The sequence below is a fragment of the Chionomys nivalis genome, chromosome 2, assembly GCF_950005125.1.
Source record: "Chionomys nivalis chromosome 2, mChiNiv1.1, whole genome shotgun sequence".
NCBI lineage: Eukaryota > Metazoa > Chordata > Mammalia > Rodentia > Cricetidae > Chionomys > Chionomys nivalis.
In genome coordinates, this window is record NC_080087.1 from 45,313,541 (window position 1) to 45,335,925 (window position 22,385).

The following is a 22,385-nucleotide window of genomic DNA, read 5'->3' on the forward strand; positions in this document are numbered from 1 at the left end:
TAAGAACTGGGACAAAGACTAAGCACTGTTGGCTTTTTTAGACCAATAGTTTTGATCATTTTTTGTTCTTGCTTTTCTCCTTTATACTATGCTCAGAAATAATTTGTTCAGTTTCTGCTTTAGCACATACAAACACGCCTTAATTCCTCTTGAAAGCTTCTTACATTGTTACGGTCATACCTGTTACCAACAACAGATCCATGTGGTCCTTTGCAGACCAGCCCACAGATACTGCTTTAATACCCTCAGGGGTTTTCATTCAGGAAATATCTAGAACCACTGAAAAGCCAGCTCTTATATACTGTAGCAGACACTTCACATGAACTGGTTAAGTACATTCTAGTGAGTCTCTGTGGCTGTTTATATCCATCCAATGATAAGAAATAATACAGAAAAGCTTAATAGTGCAGGTCAGCTTTAAGTCAGGCACTAGACATATTCTGAATAGTATAACAAAGAGTTGTATAATATTTAAAAGCATTTTTTTCAGGAGAAACATGGCTGTGTTTAGGAAGACAAAGGAATTTGATAGAGTTGGGAACAGATTTAAACTATGTTATGCCTTTTCTTTCTTTTTTTCTTTGTATGCTTTTGTGTATGTGCTTGTGTGTGCACACTCGTGTGTACTTGCACGTGCAGTGTTAAAGACTGAATCCAGAGCCTTGCACATGATAGGAGGGCTGTGCTACTGACCTTCACCTCTAGTCCCAGGTTTTGTTTTTTTTTTTTTTTCTAATATACTTCATAAAGTGGGAAAAAGACAAATGCAGGTAGAATTGAGGAAGACAGATACAGTAGAATTAATTGACTATGCACTCTCATTTAAGAGATGTGTATTGGGCTAGACACTAATCTATGAGTGTAGCAGAGTATCATTAGGCATCATTACACTGACATTATTACCTTCTCCAATCATGTTTGGTTCTATCCCAGGTCTTTGGAACAGCCAGCCTGTGGTCCTGATGCTCCAAGGAGTGGCAGGGGTGGGTTTATTCTTGTGGTATGGGTCTTAGGCTAGACCAGTTATTAAGAGGCTTCTAATGGAAACATACCGAGACCCTCAGTCAGACATTAGGCTGAGCTCAGGAAATCCTGGTGAAGAGAGGGAGGAAGGATTATAGGAGTTTTTGAACTGCCAGCAATGATGTCATTCTGTCACAGAGAGGTAGTGTAGAGGGTGGAGGCGGGTGCAGGCGGATTGCCACTGTGTCACCAGGGAATGCTTCTTCCAGAACCTGCTTGAGCTCAGGTCTAAGTGTTAAGTGGGCAACTGTGCAAAGCTCTGGGGAAGCCTTTGGAGGTATTATAAACCTTTTTCTAGATGGAGGGTTTTACTTCAGGGTTTTTCCACCAATAAAAAAGCTGAGGAGAGTCTGGGGAAGAGGATAACACAGGAGGGTGACAGCAGTGCGGCTGTGACACGGGAGGGTGACTGACTTTGTATTGTTTACTGTGTTGTATTTTTGCTTTATTCATATCACATTCTAGGTATATGATGTGTTTTTTATTTTTTCAAATCTTTTTTGAGCCTTACAATGTTCTGTTCAGTATGGTAGCTCAACAACAGACTCATGTACAAGAAGTGTCAGTATTCTCTAGGGAAATTTCAGTTCTGATTACAAAACCACGGGAAACAAAAGTTACAAGTTTCTGCAAATCTAAATAGATCACCTTTCTCTTGTTTAGAGTCCATAGTGTGCCTAAAGTAATGTTAACACAGTCATTTACATGGTCCTTCCGGAAGTCTAATAAATAACTCTATGTTCATTCTCTTACAGAGTTACAAATTCTGCCAAGGAAAACTACAGCTGATTTTAGATCAGTTGGATCCTGGGCAACCTAAAGAGGTAAGCTTAAAGGAGAGCTGTTGTGTTCAGGAAGGTACCATGCACTAGTCTTTCTGCAGTCAGCAGTAGCCGGCTGTTTTGGTTGTTGTGATAGTGATGGAGTTTTTTGTTTGTTTTTCTCATTTGTTTTTTTAGGTGCTAGACCTTTATTATTATAAGCAATCTTAGGTTGTTTGGACACTCATGTCGTGTTCACTCACTTTCTTCATCCTTTCTTTCCCTCTTTTCCTGTGTGTTCTAGGTGCATGTGGGACTTGTGTGTGTATGTGTGCGTGCGTGCGTGCATGCGTGCGTGCATGCATGCGTGCATGCATGTGTGTGCATGTGTGTGTGTGTGTGCATGTGTGCAATCCCTAGGTCAGCATCACTTGTCATCCTTTATTGCTTATCACCTTATCTATATGTCTATTTATTTTTGAGACAGGGTCTTTTTCTGAACCTGGATCTCCTTGACTGTCTGAACTGACTGTGAACTTCTGGTTTCCTTCATTGCTGCCCTTCTATCCCCCAGTGTTAGAATTTCAGACATGCACAACTGTACCTGGGCTTTTATGTGGGTTCAGGGGACTCCATACCATTTTCCCCTAGCTTCAGTTTGAAAGGGATAAAGCTATGTGTGGTTGTTATCCGTTTTTAGTATCTTATCATTAAGAAACCCCAGGGCTTGCTTCATTTTTAGAAAATGTGAGCATCTATTTAAAGATTGTTTTCAATAGATGACGTGGTATACTACCATGTACAATGCCTTGAAATAAGTACACACTGGATAGTAACTAACTTAAGATAGTAAGCATATATATTACCGCCCATACTTAGCCTTTTAAAAATTTTTGATTGAGTAGCTTATAGTGTTTCCTGACAAAGTTTTAGGATTAGAATATTGTATATATGTGAATTGGGTTGTATAATAGATCTCACCAACTTATTCATCGCATCCAATATTTTGTAGTTGACAAACATCTCACCAGTTTTTATGCATGAAAATTTAGCAGTTTATTAGAAAAAAGAGTTTGGGGAGGATCAGAAAGTGAAGCGCTTGTTAAGACCCCTGATGATCTGAGTTCAATCCCTGGACCCTCATGGTAGAAGGAGAAAACTGAGTCCCGTAAGTCTTCTGACTTTTCTGCACAATCCCACACCTGTACACATCCACTCTCCCACGTTAAATCAGCAAGCAAGCAAACAATGAAAAACATTTAAAAAGAAAAAATTTTGAGGAAGCAATTATATTAAATTTTATCTGTTCATATTTTGAAAGGTTTTAGAGACTACTATCTATTGATGTCTTGTTTTTATTAGAAAGTCAGTTTGAATTAGAAATTACATAGCATTTTAAACGTGATAACATAGTAAACATTTATTTCTAAGTGTTTCTAATCACATATTTTACATATTTTATGGAAAATAAGCTTACACTTAGTTTATTAAAGGGAATTTAATATGGTTTCATTTTTAAAACTATGCTAGTGAAGGAAAGAAAGAGGTTTGCATGCACTGTTTCCTGGGACCAGCACCCTGTAAAATCCCATGAGGGAGCTTGATTTTTATGTTGCTGATTGGGAAAAACAAATTTTATCAAAGCAAGAGGATAAAAGGTGAACTGAGCTTCGATAAATACAGCAGTGTGCAAGAACAGATGAAAAAAGAAATTAACCCAAGAAGAAAAATTCATGGGCGATAACTCAAATTAAAGTTATAATTAAACAAATTAAAATATTTGTTTGTAAGGCCGTAGAAGCACACAGCAGGATTGGAAGACAAGTGCGGTTACTCTTCTATTGCTGTCATGAAACAACCATGGCAGCTTATACAAGGAAGCATTTGATTTGGCTGATGGTTTCAGTTCATAACGACAGAGTGAAGGAACAGCTGAGTTTTCACATCACAAAGTTGGGGGGAGAGAGAGAGAGAGAGCATGAGACTCTTAATCTTAATAATGAGAGAGAGGTAGAGCATGAGACTCTTAATCTCAGGGTCGTGGGTTCGTGCCCCACGTTGGGCGCCAAATGTGACAGTGTAAATGAATGCAGACAGATTATAAAGATATATACAGCTTTAATAAGGAAATAGACTTATAGGACCACAGGTTCCCGTGGAGAAAAGGAAAAGCAGAGAAAAGGGCTGCTGGGCTCACGCCCGGCAGATTTATCAGTAAACATTAGCCCGAGGTGAACACGCCCCCAATGGGTGGGGCTATATCCCTACAGAGAGAGAGAGAGAGAGAGAGAGAGAGATCACTGTGAATCACAGGAATCTTTTGAAACCTCAAAGCTGGCCCCCAGTGACTTACTTTCTCCAGCATTCTTCCTAACCTTTCCCAAACAGTTCCAGCAACTGGATGCCAAGAATTGAAGTACACGAACTTTTGGGGGCCATTCTCATTCAAACCACAACAACCAGTAGAGATAAATTATTTTGGAAATAAGTGTTTTGCAAGAGCAATTGCATACAGAAATAGAAAATCAGAACTAATTGGGCTTAATGCTTACACAGCCAAGGAAAATTATAACCTTTGTATATTGTAAATAAATCTTTCTTTTGGAATTGCTTATCTTAATTATATTTTAAAAGTTTCTCTAGTGGTCCTAATATGTGGAGACCAAATGCCTACAGTTGGTAATATTTTCCTTATAGAAAGTATAAAAGTAAATTTTAAAAAATTAATGAGTTTCCTTTTTAAACTGTTGAACTCTTGTATGTAGCATGAACTGGTTACTTCCACTCCCGAACTGGTTACTCCCACTCCTATCCACTCCCTATTCCTAAAATCTTTTACATTTATTTGTGTCAATTTGAGAAACAGGTTTTTTTGTGAGTAAATATAAATATAGTGTTATAGGCTAATAAATTAGCTCCCATGAGAACAATACTGAGATTTATCCTGAATGAGCATCTTGGAGTTTGTGTCATACAATTGAATTTACTTTTTAAAATTTAGTTTTTAATAACTTTTAATTAATTTATTTTTTCTTTGGCAAAGTCATACAAGTATTTTAATGTATTTTTGTTACTTACTCCACCCTGTTTTCTGTCCCTCTCACCCCTGATAGCCTTTTCTTACTAAATCTCTTTTTCTATATTCATGATGTTTTATTTTGTTTTGTTTCCCTCTAACTGTGGCCCTGGATTTGGGCCTGTCAACTGCTGTCTGCTGGCTTAGTAGTGGGTACAAAACTGGGTACTGTGCATTTCCTTCTGGCAGAGTCTGTTGGCAATAATTCAGTGAATGATAGGGCTCCATGAATTCCTCTCACATCTGTAGCTGACCGTGGGCATGATTGGTCTTGTAGAGGTCATGTGATTTCTTTCCATGGCTGTGCCTTGCTTAGCAGATGCTATTTCACAACTCTTATCCTTCTCTTATTGCTTTCTTGCCCCCAGATGTGATGATCCCCGAGCCTTATGGAGATGGTGCAGATGTTTTGTTTAGGACTGATCTCTGCTGCCACGTGTTCTCAGTATCTCGTGTAGCCGTGGGTGTCTGCGTTGACCTCTCTTCACTGCAGAGAGCTGCTCTTCGGATTAACTTTATGCTAGCATTTGTTAGTCCATTCCTGGTTAGGCCGCTTGAGGCAGGTCATCTGGGGATGTGTCCTGGTTGAAGGTTTTTTTAATCCTTAGACTTTTGGGTATAGCTTTAGGTATATCTTTGGATATGTTATTTAGTCTCAATTTTTCAAATGAATTATTTTCCAGAAATGTTTCTGTTTAAATGAATAATTCTAATTTATTCTATTGAAATAAAAGATATCAGAGAATACTTTATTTTCCTTTTGGCATCTTGCATTCTGCTTTATTTTCTTGATTATTAGTAAAAATACTAAATGAAATTATATATGAGACTAAACTACTTTTTATGAATTACAAATTTTGTCTTTAATTTAAATTTAATTTAATTTAATATATTCTTGCTTAGAGACCTTTCTTCTGGATAAATTTCAAGTAGTAAATTCTTAATGGGATTCTTTATTCAAAAAGTTACCAGGAAATGAGAAATAACTTAACATTGGATGCTCCTGATTTCTCAATCAGAATATTTCTTTCTAATCTTGCTAATGCCTATCATGGGTGTGTTTAGGAGTTTTCCCCGTGGGACTCTGTAGCACTCTGCGTTTCCCCCATCTGAAATAGTTGAGTCTGTGATGGAGGTCCCTGGTGCCTCTCTGTCACTCCCTGGGTTGATTTGTATCAAGTGACCAGAGTTTGAGTAGAAGCTTGGCTTTGCTGTGGTGGTTTTTCAATTGAAGCTTTGTTCTACTGAAGCAGAACCTTCTCCACTTGTGTCCCTTGGGTCATAGTGTTTGGGGGGAATTGTGATTGAATTCTGTGATGATTAGGAATAGCCTTTTGGGGGGAAGGCAGAAATTCAATTTTGCATTTCACTGCTGAATTAGCTTTTCTACTTCAGTGGCTAAAAGGCCAGGAAGTATGGTCCAGCAGAAAGATGAAGACGCTTGATGAGATTGTTCCCTGGGAGTTGTTCACAGAGGCTGGAATGGGAATGCTTTTCCAGGGGCTCGGCGGGCAGTGCACTGGAATTAAGTCTGGCAAACTGTAGAAGCTCCAGGTGGGAGGCCTATGAGGATGGGGGATGTCCAGGATGAGGCTCCTGGACACTGCTGCTCAGTGACTCCAAAGCAGCCACCATCCATTTCTCTTGGCTGTGACACAGTCGCAGTGCACGTACGGTTTCAGGTTTTGTTACAGAAGACAGCCTGCTTTTCCTTTCTCTATTTAGCACTTAGTTTACAAAAACTGTTCCTCCGAGTTATTTTATAAAAGGGCGGCTGATTCTCAAAAGTGACTCATCAACACATAGTTTCATTACTAACGCTGTTATTTTAAAATCCGCAGGTGAGATACGAAGCTTTACAGACACTGTGCTCAGCCCCTCCATCCGATGTCCTGAACTGTGAAAACTGGACCACTCTCTGTGAAAAACTGACCACGTCCCTGTCCGATCCAGATCCTGCGTTCACTGTAAGGAGACAGCCATGAATCGCTCTGTTAGACCCAAGTGGGATTTCATCATTTTCCTTAGTAGCTCAGCTGTGGAATTTCAGTTTAAGGTTTAAATCCCAAGCAAGACAAGAGGCAGGTAGTCATGGGAAAACAGGGTATCTGGATACATTTGTCTGTTTTAAATCACACTCTTCCATCAGTGGGGATACTATTAGACTAGTGACAGAAACGATTCAGGAACACTTTTGTTATTTATATCAGAACAGAAAGATGTAACCAGGCAATGGTGGTGCACATCTTTGATTCCAGCACTTGGGAGGCAGAGGCAGGCGATCTTTGTGAGTTCAAGGCCAGCCTTTTCCACAGAGTGACTTCCAGGACAGCAAGGGCTGTTACACAGAGAAACCCTGTCCCGAGAAAAAAAAAGAAAAACATGCTTGCCTAATATTTAGATGCAATTCAAAATTACAAATCCAAAAAAGTGTTATACACTTCTATAAAAACTTTGATATGGGAACTTCAAGGGGAAAAAAGAGATATTTTAGGGTCACCTTTAGCATTTCAAAACTAAGAAGAAATACAGTTGTCAGTGTGCCTGTCCCCTGCCCCCCATATGTGAGGGAAGAGAATCATGTCTGAATATATTTTCTTTGTTTTAAAAATGATAACTTTATACATGTAGTAAAGTTACTGTGCAGCAAGGTTCATCTCATTACTTGGGTTCACAAATTACAAACAGTTGTTAGAAAGACAACTGTGAATAGGATCAAATCGTTTTGGACAAATATGACTTTCTTTTGTTTTAAGTTTTTGCTGCATCTAAATTGCCAGCTACATCATTGCTGTTCTATAGAACTGTTATGTGTAACTGCCCGAAGCCTGTGGCATTTGAAAAATGACAGATTCTTATGAGTTTCTGCAGCTATGAACATGGACATCAAACGCTTAACAGCCTTTGTTCAGTGGGAATGTCTTAGAAATATCGGAAGATATCATTAACCATCTGGGGACCTATCTCCTGTGAAAATATCAGCCTGGGTGATATAAACAAGGTTATTAATTTTGTTCCTGTAGATTAGAAAATGTGAGGCAAGATTGTTTTTATTTAATGGCACCTTGTATTTCGCTCGTAAAATTACTCTTCCTCTGATATTTAAGTGGTTTATAAGTAAATGAAGGGATGGGCACCATTGTAATGCCTGCTAGTGTCAGGCACATTTTAACTTGATTTGGTTCTTATTCATTTTTTTCTTTTGTACTTTGCTTCATGAGTTTTGATAAATTGAAAGTTAAAAATTTATGTAGTATTTTTTTCTAATAAATAGGCACCGTTCCCAGAAAACCTCTCAAATGTTTACTAAATATAAGGAAACAAATCCTGGATTTGGAAACATGAGGTCTTGAAATGTAGTGTTGCCTATGGGCCTACTGCTCAATGACACCATTACTTAAAGGCTGTGGGACCTCCCTGCAAACCTTCAGCCTCATTCACAGTACCCACTGACCTCCTGCTTTCTGCCCCTGCTGTTACCAGGTTTCACAGCTATGCGTTTGTATCATCTGTCTTACTATTAGTTGTGGTTAGTTTTACTTTTGGGCATTGAACAAGAATATGCATTTTAAAACAGACATGCCCATCACCTGGGTTTGCATAGCGTATTTTGTGTTTATTTTCTGTTTAAATTATAAAGTGTTTCATCTGTGCTGTTGTGAAAAGCTTAGGTAAGAATGTGCTGTCTCATTTCTGTAGGACCGGATTTTAAAGTTCTATACACAGACTTTTACACTCTCACCGTTACACATGACCAAGGAAATTTATACAAGCTTAGGTATGTTTATTACATCACTTCTAATGTTTTCTCTTATGTATACTCAAGAAAAATGTATAAGAAATGACTTTTCCCAGAAACATTATGTTGTATAATGACTATATATTTTCATCTTTCTTTTCAGCTAAATATCTGGAGTTGTACTTTCTTTCTAGAGAAAATCACATTCCTACTCTTTCAAGTGGAGTAGACATAAGCAGTCCTAATGTGACCCGCTTACTGAAAAAGGTATCCATTTCCTACAATGCACATTGTGAAAGGTAGATCTATTATTTCAGAATTACAGTATCTTGAGAGCTTCTGTACACATCTTACAGGTTCGCCTTCTGAATGAGTATCAGAAAGAAGCTCCATCCTTTTGGATTCGACATCCAGAGAAGTAAGTCCCTCAACTCAGGCGATGTAAGGCATGGGCTGTGCCCCTCAGGTGTTTCAGAGACAGAAGGGAACTTTACATGGTTCAGTGTGCTGCTTAGGGTTTGTCAGCCTGACACAAAATAGAATCACCCAGGAAAGGAAACCATCAGCTGAGGAACTGCCTTCATCACATTGGCCTACAGGGCATTTTCTTAACTGCACATTGGTACAGGAGGGCCTCCTGTGGACAGGGTCCTCTGCAGGCTGTGGGACTGGGCTGTGTAAGAGAAGTGTGCAGTGAGTCAAAGGAAGCAGGCTCAAGGAGGCAAGTCAGTAAATAGCGCTTCCATGGTTTCTACCTGAAGCTCCTGCCTCAAGTTCATGTCTTGATGAAGTATAACTGGTAAGCAAATGTGAACCTTTTCCTCTTCAAGTTGCTTTTGGGCATGATGTTGATCACAGCAACATAGACGCACACTAGGACAGAAGGTATTAATACAGTTTTTCTTTGGTATATGCGTTCTTAGCCGTACAAATGGTCCTACCCAAGTATTATTTTTATGTCACCAACAACATTGTGAAAGTAGGATGTTGAGGTCTTGGGTTCTTAGTGATGTTTGCTACTTTGGACAAGTTTTTAAAAATATTCTGATATGATTGTAAGAGCATCTGTGAGTCTCAAACTGAAAGGTACATCTGGAGATTTGAGTATTGAAGTAGAAAGAACGTGGGTTTTTTGAACAGAAAAACTGACTGTGACTGTTAACCTCTACCCTTTATAGAAAATAAAAAAGAAAAGAAATTCTAAAGATTACATTTCACATCGTTATTCCAGAAGGATAAGAACATCACTGTTCCCATGTACACTAACCGTTGTTTGTTTACTTTTTAAAATGATTTTTCCCCCAAATCTAAGGTATATGGAGGAAATTGTGGAGAGTACTTTGTCCCTGTTATCAGTAAAACATGATCAAAGCCATCTTGTCTCACAGAAGATTTTGGATCCCATCTATTTTCTCGCATTAGTTGATACTAAAGCTGTGTGGTTCAAAAAATGGATGGTAAGGAAAAATTGGTTCTTTTCTATGATTTTAGTGATTGGCCAGCTTTATGTGCCTGGTGTATGCTGAATTCTAATTGATTTTCTGCATATGTTAATCCTTTTACATGTACACAGATGGAAGTGGTGGTAGGGGACAGTGCCCTGTTCGGGGGTGTCAGATATAAGGCATGGGGAAGATATTTTGCTCAGAATGTTTTGCATAGTGAAAGTCAGAATGGGATTTTTATAGAGTGATCTATTTGAGTCTATTCAAGATGAATGATCTATCAAGGATCTTAATTTCCATGAATCTAAACCTATAAAAATATAAATAACTGTGACAGGTATAAGGATTCAGGGCTCATTTTTCTTAGGTTTAGAGCATTGGTTTTCAACACACTTCCTAATGCTGAGACCCTTTAACAGAGTTCATCATGTCATGGTGACTCTCAACCATAAAATTATTTCCTTGCTACTTCATAACTGTAATTTTGCTACTGTTTTGAATTGCGATGTAAATATCTGATATGCTGGATATCTGATATGTGGCTTCCAAAGGGGTTGAGACCCACAGTTTGAGAACCACTGTTTTAGAGGCTAATGCCCAGAATCAGTTTTGTTTGCTGCTTCCTGACCCTATATTTGGGGATATGTTTAATGCCTGAATCTGGCAGTTTCCAGTGAAGCTTATGACATCCCCAAACTGGAAGTCATGTTAAAGCGATCTTTGTACTGTCACCCGTCAGCTGGTGTGAAGTAGCAGAGTCCCTATCTTGTAGAAACAGCAACACTGATTTCTGTGCTCATGTCTTTCTCTCACACATTGTCTACCCAGCTCTGGGTATTTGTCTTGCTGGAGCAGAGGGAGGGGACAGGGACTCACCATGCAAATGTGACCCTCTCTGAATTCAGCAGACCAGTTGAAAGCTGACTTTGTCTTTGGATGTTGAAGGTCTGTGATATGTGACCAGTTTATTAGAGCACAACTCTGTAGTGTGCATGACCTTACATAACCTATGTAGTACTATTTAGTAGTCTTTAAATTTATTAGTATTAATTAAATCAGTTTAATTAACCTGAATTTTTTGTACCCTACATCTGATGCTTTTTAATTTTCTCAAAGATGAAAGTAGTTTCATTGAAGGCAATATGCAAAAAGTATAAAAGCATATTAAAGAAAACCCTATAAAACACAGGGGTCACCATTAAGTCGTAGGTTGTAGGCAGAGGCTGCTCATTTTTTTTCTGGCCACCCAGATCTGAAATAATCACACAGAAACAGTATTATTACATCACTGCTTAGCCTATTAGCTCACGCTTCTTAGTGACTAGCTCTTATATCTTAAATTAACTCATTCCTCTTATTTTATATTTTACCACGAGGCTCATTATTTACCGGTACTGGAGTGGCGTCTTTCTCCTCGGTGGCTACATGGTGTCTCCCTGACTCCTCCTATTGTCTCTTCCTCTAGCTGCTTGGAATTCCCACTTTGCCCTATTTTGCACTGCAATAGACTCAAACAGCTTCTTTATTAACCGATGGTATTCACAGTATACAGAGAGGAATCCCACATCCTAGGTTTATATAGATTCATATTTACATAATATATATCAATATGGTTAAGTGTTTTAAACAAAAATTAAGTTATATTCTTATAACTGTAAAGCCATTTTACTTAACATTTTGATTTTCATTAAATGAATGAGGCAGATCAGCAAAATTAAACAATAAAAATTTATTAAATTAATTATTTTATTTATGCTTCTTAAATTTATCTCATTCCCCCGTACCATTTGTGTCTAAGGTAGGAGTTGGCAGACATATAATGAAAAGGGCCAGGCAGTCAGTGTTTCTAGTTTTGTGCATTGAACAGTTTTTGCAGCTTTTCAGTCTAAATGGTAACAGATACAGGGTGTTCCAATATGACATTTATACAAATTCATAGTGGGTCGATTTGGTTTTAGGGCTATAATTTGCTGAATTTTCTGTTTTGAACCAGGTTGGTCTTGAACTCATTATGTAGTTGAAATGGACTTGAATTCTAATTCTCATACCTCCATCTCCCAAATGCTGGGGATTATAGCTCTCAATCACCATGTCTGACAGAATAGGGTAATACTACAGTAGTTTCCTTTATATGCCAGTCTATTTTCTTTAGCAATACTGAGAAATCGACTAATTGAAATGATTTTAAGCCAAAGAGCTAATCACACAGGGTTTTGGTGAACTTTGAATAAAAGCACTGACTAATGAATTAAAAATTCTATCACCAGAATTCTGATGAAGTTTTTAGTGACGTTTTAATTATTTTATTGTTTTTAAATAAAATGAAGGAACAAATCTAAGCATTAAAGTTGCTTAGCTAAAAAACTTATCCTTGGCATCTTGCAGTGTCGTATATATATATGTGTGTTTGATTCCATCTAATGTTGGTCTAAAGGAAATAAAGACATTTTGAGTATAGTCATTTATTTAAAAATAATATTGATATAGAGTGGCAAAGATGTTGTCTTGTTGGAGAATCTTACCTTTGCAAATTTCTGTGTGTGTAGTCAGTATACAGGTAGTGGTCTTTCCCCCTCTCATTTACATATTATCCCACCTTGGTTCATACACTGCTAGCTGGGCATACTACTTTGGAGGTATCCTTTTTAAACAAACTAGCATAGAAATTGAATGTAGGTAATGAATTGTTGCCCTCATCTCTAATCTGTCAGTAAATGGTCTACACTACTTTTATGCAATTTGCATTCTTGTGATTCCTATGCTTGTAGTTCATTACACAGAGGTAAACTCTGCTTGACATTGATTATAATATTTTAAACCATAGTTATGGTGTGGTTTATGATATTGTAAACGATGGAGGAAATGGATTTTAAATGGTATACCTTTAACATTAAATGCTTTTCTCTTTAATTTTAGCATGCGTATTACAGCAGAACTGTAGTACTAAGACTACTTGAAAAGAAATATAAATCTCTGGTAAGCATGTCTGGTTTTTTTTTTGCTGAGAAATAATACCACAAAAAGTTATGTAATATACTAGTGTCTTAAATATGCGAAGTTGAGTGACAGTGATTCATATTGGGTAATGAGGCAATCCCTTTTAATGTGACCATAAACTCCTATTCTATGAAATGTAAAGAGATAAAAGTTGAGTCTTAAAGTACAATAAGGGAAACAGTTAGGAAACAGGCAAATATATGGCAAATTGGGCTGCCTTAAATGATAGACTGGCTTGAAAGAAGCCATATTTTTAGGTATTAACATGAAATTTGACTCAAGTCAGCTATTAATAAGGCAGTTGCTTCTATAAAATATACTGAGATGCTGTGTGAAAGTGGCCTGAAAAAGACTCAGTGAGAAATGCTTTTGTGTTTGCAAAAAATTGATCTGAATTTTACTAAATACAGCTAGATACTATTAATGTCTTACGACAAATAGCCATGTCCATTGCTATTATGTAATAATGTACAAGGATACTGAAAGGAATTGAAAAGAAATAAATAAAACAGATAATAATTGACAAACATGAAAACATGTAATTTTAAAACGCATTTAAGATGGTAATAAATATGATTTATGTATTGAGGCAGAACTTTCAATCTATGTTATTTGAGTGGAGGATTCCTGAAATTGTGAATTTTTGAATTTGAGCAATAGAGCAAAAAGTGACCATGAGAAAACTTGATTTTGTGTTTGACAATGTAGAGGATATAGCTGGAGAAGGGGCGAGGAGTATTGACTAATGGCAGGGGACTTTATTTGTAGAGGCCAGTGGTCCTGGAAAAGGTTTAGGACAATTGAAATAGATTTTTTTTTGCTGTTATCCAATGCTTTATTTTTTTTATTGAGCTGTACATTTTTCTCTGCTCCCCTGCCTTCCTCCTCCTCTTCTTCTACCTTCTCCCATGATTCCCATGCTCCCAATTTACTCAGGAGATCTTTTCTTTTTCTGCTTCCCATGTAGATTAGATCATGCATGTCTCCCTTAGGGTCCTCTTTGTTGTAGGTTCTCTGGGATTGTGAATTGTAGACTGGTTTTCTTTGCTTTATATCTAAAAGTCACTTATGAGTGAGTACATATGATATTTGTCTTTTTGGCTCTGGGTTACCTCACTCAATATGATGTTTTATAGATCCATCCATTTGCCTACAAATCTCAAGATGTCATTTTTTTCTGCTGTGTAAATGTATCACATTTTCCTTATCCATTCTTTGGTCAATGGGCATTTAGGTTGTTTCCAGGTTCTGACTATGACAAACAATGCCACTATGAACATAGTTGAGCACATATCCTTGTGGTACAATTGAGCATCCTTTGGATATATACCCAAAAGTAGTATTGCTGGGTCTTGAGGAAGGTTTCCTAATTTTCTGAGAAATCTCCATAATGATTTCCAAAATGTACCAATTTGTACAATGCAGGCATGTTCCCTTTAGCCCATATCCTCTCCAGCATAAGTTGTCATCAGTGTTTTTGATATTGGCCATTCTTACAAGTGTAAAATGGAATCTCAGAGTTGTTTTGATTTGCATTTCTCTGATGATTAAGGATGTTGAACATTTCCTTAGGTGTCTTTCAGCTATTTAAGATTCCTCTGTTGAGAGTTCTCTGTTTAGGTCTGTACTCCATTTCTTCTTATTGGAATATTTGTTCTTTTGATGACCAATTTCTTGAGTTCTTTGTATATTTTGGAGATCAGTCCTTTGTCTGATGTGGGGTTGGTGAAGATCGTTTCCCATTCTGTAGGCTGTCGTTTTGTCTTGTTGACCATGTCCCTTGCTTTACAGAAGCTTCTCAGTTTCAAGAGGTTCCACTTCTTAATTGTTTCTCACCGTGTCTTGTAGTGATGAGGCGATCAGGCCTGCTTTTCATCCCGCCTGGCTCCCGCAAGGCTAGCTTAGCCCCGGAAATAGCAACACACAAATTGTATTCTTTTAAACACTGCCTGGCCCATTAGCTCTAGCCTCTTACTGGCTAATTCTCACATCTTGGTTAACCCATTTCTCTTAATGTTTGTAGCACTACGAGGTGGTGGCTTACCAGGAAAGATTCAGCATGTCTGACCTGGTGGCTGGCTCCATCGCATCTGCCCTGGAGAGGAGAGGCATGGCGTCTGCCTAACTTCCCTTCTTCCCAGCATTCTGTTCTGTTTACTCTACCCACCTATGTTCTGACCTATTAGGCCAAGCAGTTTCTTTATTAATTAACCAATGAAAGCAACAGATAGACAAATGACCTTCCCACATCAGTGTCTGTGCTGCTGGGGTTATGTTTAGGAAGTTGTCTCCTGTGCCAATGTGTTCAAGTGTACTTCCCACTTTCTCTTCTTTGAGGTTTAATGTGGTTGGCTTTATATTGAGGTCTTTGATCCATTTGGTCTTGAGTTTTGTGCATGGTGATAGATATGGATATCTTTTCATTCTTCTACATGTTGATATCCAGTTATGCCAGCACCATTTGTTAAATATGCTTTCTTTTTTCCATTTTTTTGCTTCTTTATCAAAAATCAGGTGTTCAAAGATGTGTGGATTGATATCTGGGTCTTCAATTTGGTTTCATTGGTCCTCCTGTCTGTTCTTATGCCAATACCAGGCTGTTTTCAATACTGTAGCTCTGTAGTAGAGTTTGAAGTCAGGGATTGTGATGCCTCCAGAAATTCCTTCATTGTACAGGATTGTTTTGGCTATCTAGGATTTTTTGCTTTTTTATATGAATTTGAGTATTGTTCTTTTGAGGTCTGTGAAGATTTTTGCTGGGATTTTGATAGACATTGCTTTGATAAGCTTTTGGTAAGATTGCAGTTTTTACTATGCTAATTCTACCTATTCAAGAGCATGGGGATCTTACATTTTCTGGTGTCTTCTTCAATTTCTTTCTTCAAAGATATAAAGTTCTTGTCATACAGGTCTTCCACTTGTTCAGTTAGAGTTACTCTGAGATATTTTATGCTATTTTTGGCTATTGTGAAGGGTGATGTTTTTCCTATTTCTTTCTCGGCCCATTTATCATCTGTGTACAGGAGGGCTACTGAGTTTTTTGAGTTAATCTTGCATCCTGCTACATTATTGAAAGTGTTTATGAGTTGTAAAAGTTCCTTGGGATAATTTAGGTTCACTTATGTTAATTATCATATCATCAGCAAATAGTGAGAGTTTTATTTTTCTTTTCCTATTTGTATCCTCTTGATCTTTTTTTGTTATCATATTGCTCTATCTAGGACCTCAACAACTATATTGGGTTTTTTTGTTTGTTGATTTTTATTGAGCTCTACATTTTTCTCTGCTCCCCTCCTTGCCTCTCCCTTCCCCTTCAACCCTCCCAAGGTCCCCATGCTCCCAATTTACTAAGGAGATCTTGTCTTTTTCTACTTCCCTCAAGAACTATATTGCATAGATTTAGAGAGATGGACATTGTTGTCTTGTTCCTGGGATCGCTGGGAGTTTCTCTCCATTCAGTTTGATGTTGGCTTGCTGTATGTTGTCTTTATTATGTTTAGATATGTTCCTTGAATCCCTGTTCTCTCTAAGACCTTTATCATGAAAGTGTATTGTATTTTGTTTAATGCTTTTTAACCACATAATGAGATGATCATGTAGTTTTTATTTTTGAGTTTATTTATATGGTGGATTACATTGACAGATTTTATGTGTTGAACCATCCTGCATCTCTGGGATGAAGCTGAGTTGTTCATGGTGAATGATTTTTAAATGTGTTCTTGGAATCAATTTGCCAGTATTTTATTGAGTATTTTTGCATTAATGTTCATTGGTGTAGGAGGTCAGGCAATCTCTCCTTGCAACAGTTCATAAGGGAGATTGGTCTGTAATTCTCTTTCTTAGTAATGTCTTTATGTGGTTTGGGTATCAAGGTAATTGTAGCTTCATAAAAAGAGTTTGGCAATGTTTCTTCTGTTTCTATTGTGTGGAACAATTTGAGGAGTATTGGTATTAGTTCTTCTTTGAAAACCTTGTAGAATTCTGAGCTGAAAACAGCTGGTCCTGGGCTCTTTTTGGTTTCTTAGATGTGGTAGGTTTGGGGCTATTGCGTTTGAAATGCAGACCTCACCAGGCATAGATCTGGACCTCTGAAGTTTGGTTTAGGCAAGATGGAAGTAGAGAAAGATTCTTCAACCAACTTGTGGATTTGGTGATTTTCTGGAAGGAGTCCTAGAATCTAATCTAGCAGGTATGTTTCAGGCTGTAATGTATTAAAACGAAAGGGAACAAAATAAAAAAGAAAAGATCTATCCAGATGCCTAACGAGAGGGTAAGTTTCTGCCTGTCTTTTCCCCATTGGGTTCCCACAGGCCAGCTTACCTCTTCCAGGATTGGTGATTGATAAGTTGAGTGAAATATTGTGTATGGAGGAGTCTCTTAGAGACTGTGTCCAGATTATTTTACTTGATTTGGCCTGGGATCTTAGATTAATAGATTGAAAACAGATGTGCAATATGAACAGCTGTATTTGTAGAAACACTTTAGTTATATGAAAAGCTTTTTCCTATTTTTAGGAATATTGACCAAACAAAACAGCAATAACAGAAAAGCGACCTCTGCATGAACATGGCCTGCTCTTTGGAAGAGAAGTGTGGGTTTGCTCTAGGATCTTATACCAGTTGTTACTGTTAATCTGTTCTTTGTGTGAGGTACCTTTGCATTTTTAGATCGCCAACAATTTTATATCACCTAAGTTAACTCTTACCAGTCCTTACTTACCAGGGCATCTATTTTTTTCAGGTATTAGAATTAAGAGTCATCTATAAGTAGTATGCCTGTGGGACAGGAGAGATGGCTCAATGGTTAAGAGCATTTGTTGCTCTTGCAAGGGATGCAAGATTGCTTCCCAACATCTACACAGTATCTCACAGCTACCAACCACTCCATTTTAGGGGGCTCACTCCCCTCTTCTAACCTCACAGGACACCTGCATGCATATGGTACACAGAAACTCACATAGGCACATATTTGTAATTAATATAGGTAAATAAAATTTAAAAAGAAATGTGTCTGTGATGAAGGGGATTGGAAATTTCTGTCGTAGAGAGTGGGGATATGATAATTGAGATCTTTGGGGACAGCCAGGCTGCACATCAGTTTTATGCCTTTCTTCTCTGAAATTTGAATTTTTAAAGTTAGTTTTCTACAGTTCTGATAATTGAGGTGACAATTGTTAGATCCATTTGGCATTTGACTGGGTGGGTGAGAAGAAAAGGCCCCAAGTTAGGGAGGTGAGAAGAGACTGGGTCTGTCAGGCATCCGCACATCTAACATAAGGATAGTCTGTTTCCATAACTATACATTATTTTTAAAAATTAATTATGCTTACCTGCATGTGTGTCAGTGCACAATGTGTGAACCTGCTGCCTGCAGAGTCTTCAAGGTTTTTAGATTGTCTGGAACTGTAGTTACAGATGGCTGTGAGTTGAACCTGGTTCTCTGTAAGAACAAGTGTTGTTATAACCACTGTTCCCTCTACCCAGTACCTGTTGTTTAAATTTTAACAATAAGTTGACAGTTAATGGAGTAGTTTTCTCAATTTGTATGTTCTTAGATTAATTTTTACGGTCAGCATTTTCAGTGATAGGATCTCATATAGTATTTCATACATATATATAATTAGCCTTTTTAATAGCCTTGATTAATTTTTGAATTTTTGGACACAGTGGCTATGTATTTCTGAAGCCAACCAACTGTTATTATTATTTTTTTAATCAGATAACTACAGCAGTTCAGCAGTGTGTTCAGTACTTGGAATTGTGTGAGACTATGAGAACTGATGACATTTTGGGACATTCAAAGCATTGTGGTAAGTATTGTTTTATTACATATGCTAAAATGGCTAACTTCATTATTAGCAACTTAATAATGGCTTACATTTCTTAAATATCTTATTTTTAAAAAATACTGTATTCATTGTACATGATACTGTATTTCTTTTAAGGTGCATATATTGTATGTGTTGAGTACAGTTCATCCCTACCATGTCTCTCTATCTTCTTTTTTACTTCCCATCCGTGTCTTTTATTCTCCTAGACAGTCTGACCTCTGCTTTAATATCATATACATATATATATGTATATATATGTGTGTATATACATGATTTATTTGTAACATGTGCATATATATATATATAAATTTTATGTGTATGACATGGAACTAAAATGAGAGAAAATGCTTTTGCCTGAGACTAGCTTAATTTTTTAACATGATTTATTATCTCTTGTTCAGTCTATCTTCCTGAAAATGACATAATTTTCTTTTTTCTTCTGTCTGAAAATGCTATTCAGCACACACATACTTCCAGATACACACATGTGCACACACACTCACATATATGTGTGTATATCTCCATTCCCTTGTTGTTGAACCCCTTGGCTGGTTCTATAACTTAGCTATTGTGAATGATGTCTTAATATTACTGACGTGTAAACAAGTCTATGATACACGGGCTTAGAGTTCTTTGTGCCAACACCCAGGAATGGCGTATCTGGATCATATGCTGCTCTTGGTTTGCATTTCCTGAAATTCCTCCATGGGCTAGTATACATTTCCAGCAACAATCTTAGGGTTTCTTTTTATTTGCATCCTATTTTGAGTTTTTTTTTTAGCTACCTTGCTAGCCTTTTATTACTTTTGTGTGTATGGGTATTTACTTGTTTGTACATATGTCTATGCACTACATGCATGCCTGGTATCAGTGGAGGCCAGAAAAGGGCACTTAATTCCCTGGAATTAGAGTTACAGATGGTTGTGAGCTATCGTTGGAGTGCTGGGAATTGAACCCAGGTCTGTTGGAACAGCAACAAGTGCTCTTAACTACTGAGCCATCTCTCCAGCCCCATTCATTAATTATCTCCTTTATGACTGCCATTCTGACCGGGCTGAGATGGACCCTTGGTGTACATCAACGTCAGTTTCCTTTCTCTGATGGCTGGTGAGGCTGAATTTTTCATATATTCTTTGATCAGTTCTCTTTCATCTTTGAGAACTGTCATTCATTTAATTGGCTCACTTTCTGTTTGGGGTGTTTGATTTCCTGTGGTTTTGTTTTTGGAGTTACTTGTGTATTCTAGATACTAATTTTCTGTCTGATGTGTAGCTAGCACAGATTTTCCCATGTTGTGTAGGCTGCCTGCATTCAGTTCACTGCTCGCTTTGTTGTCCGGACATTTTGATATGAGGCCCCATTTGTTGATTTCTGGCTTTATTTCCTGAGCAACAAAGTTCTATTGAGAAGCTTATCTTGAAGTGTCTTCCCCAATTTATGATCTAGCAGTTTTAACATTTCAGGTACTATTTTGAATTCTTGGGTCCATTTTGAGATTATTTGTTCAGATTGAAAGATAAATGTATAGTTTCATACTCACATGCAAAGATATCAGTTGTCCCTGTGCTATTTAGTAAGCAGGCTGTCTTCTCCAGTGTGTCTTTTTGGCCTCTTTGCAAAAAAAATGAGGTGATTGTATTTATTTGAATTGCGTTGGTACCATAAGGTTATGTTACTGTGACTTTAGAAATCAGGTCACTCCAGACTTAGCCTTTTTAGTAAGGACTGCTTTGACTTCCTAGGGTCTGCAGTACTTCCATGTGAATTTTGAGATTAACTATTTCTGTGGCAAATAATACCAGAATTTTGATGATAATTGGATTGCTTTTGGAAATATAGTCATTTTCATTTTGTATTTATGTCTTCAGTATTTAAAGTTTTATTTGTAGAGGTCAGTCACTTCTTTGGTTCAATTTATAATGAGGACTTTCTTTGAGGCATTATGAATGGAATTGTTCTCTTGATTTTTTTCTCAGAATGCTTTTTTTTCTGTCAAATAGGAAGGCTACTGATATTTTATGTGGATTTTTTTTTGTTGTTGTTAATTTTGTGTCCTGTCATATTGTTGAAAGTAATCATAAGTTTTCTTATGATGTCTTTAGGGGTCCTTTATGTGTTCAGTAATTTTTGTAAATAAGGATACATTGACTTCTATTTGTATCCTCTTGTATTCCTGTTCTATCTACTATTCTTTTGTATAATAGTTGGTAAATGTAGACAGACAGTACTTCAAGTACTCTATTATATAATTAGCAAAAGTGGACAAGCACCCTTGTCTTTTTTCTGATCTTAGTGGAAGTACTTTTTTATTTTCTCCACTTAGCATGACTGATGTCTTTTGCTATGTTGAGGCATGTTTCTTCCATTCCTAATCTCTTCAGGACTTTTATCATGAAAGGATGGTGGAATTTTAGAAGCCTCAGATATATCTATTGAGATAATTTTGTGATTTTTCTGAAGTTTGTTTATGTAGTATATTGTTGTTATTGGTTTGTACATGTTGAACCATCTCTGTATCTATGGAGTAGAGTCAGCTTCATCATGATGAATTATCTCTTATTCAGTTTGTAAGCATTTTATTGAGAATAATGCCCACATATAATGTTCTTCAGAAAGATTGGTCCATAATTTCTTTTTTTTTTTTATTGTTGTGTCTTAATTAGACATGGGTTGCAGAGTAATACTGACATTGTTCAAAGTGTGTGGTAACTGTCCTCCTCTTTCTGTTTTATGGAATAGTTAGAAAAGCACTGGTGTCAGCTCTTCTGTAAAGGTCTGGTAGATCCAACAGTGAATTTGTATGGCCGGGACTTGTTTTAGCTGGGAGATTTTGTTTTTCTCTGCATCAAACTCACTGCTTGCTCTAGATCTCTTTAAATTGTTTATTTTGGGGCTAGACAGGTGACAGAGTCATGTTAAGATCACTGGATGATCTTCAGAGGACCTTGGTTCAATTCCCAGTTCTCACAGAGTGGTTCCCAACCATTTGTAATTCCCATTTTAGGGAATCTGTTGCCTCTTATGGCATCCAAGGGTACCAGGCATTCATCAGGCCAATATGCAGGCAAAACACCCATACATATAAAAATACATCTTAAAAATAGTTTATTTCATTTTAGTTTAATTTTGACAGATCATTTCTGTCTTGAAAGTCATTTGTTTCTTTTAGATTTTATGTGTTTTATAATGATATTAGGAATTTTTTGGTATCTGTTGTATAACTTTTCTTTTTAATTCTTGATTTTATTAATTTGTTTTTGTCAGTCTGTTGATTAGTTTGACTATAGGTTTACCAGCCTTGGATAGGACTTGTCTTATTAATGACCTTTCTGCCATGATGAGCTATACCCCCCAAACTGAGAGCAACACAGACTTCTTTGCATTTTCTCAGGCATTTTGACACAGTGATCAAGAGGAAGTATTAGAAAGGGCTTCATTACTGTGGTAAACTGGCCACGCGGCTCTTAGTCCCTTTGAACACGATTTCTGAGAGGAGTATGTAAGATGTTGACAT

General features: G+C 37.2%; 1 protein-coding gene across 1 annotated transcript in view; it reads left to right on the top strand.

Annotated features, from left to right (window-relative positions):
- The window catches only part of Tbc1d32 (TBC1 domain family member 32), a 220,742-nt gene that overhangs the window by 25,643 nt on the left and 172,714 nt on the right, over positions 1 to 22,385 (top strand). The window contains exons 4-11 of the mRNA XM_057761363.1: positions 1,779 to 1,847; positions 6,702 to 6,827; positions 8,560 to 8,638; positions 8,763 to 8,866; positions 8,956 to 9,017; positions 9,912 to 10,056; positions 12,961 to 13,020; positions 18,760 to 18,850. Coding sequence (XP_057617346.1) covers positions 1,779 to 1,847; positions 6,702 to 6,827; positions 8,560 to 8,638; positions 8,763 to 8,866; positions 8,956 to 9,017; positions 9,912 to 10,056; positions 12,961 to 13,020; positions 18,760 to 18,850 — 736 coding nt within the window. The remainder of the gene's footprint in view (positions 1 to 1,778; positions 1,848 to 6,701; positions 6,828 to 8,559; positions 8,639 to 8,762; positions 8,867 to 8,955; positions 9,018 to 9,911; positions 10,057 to 12,960; positions 13,021 to 18,759; positions 18,851 to 22,385) is intronic.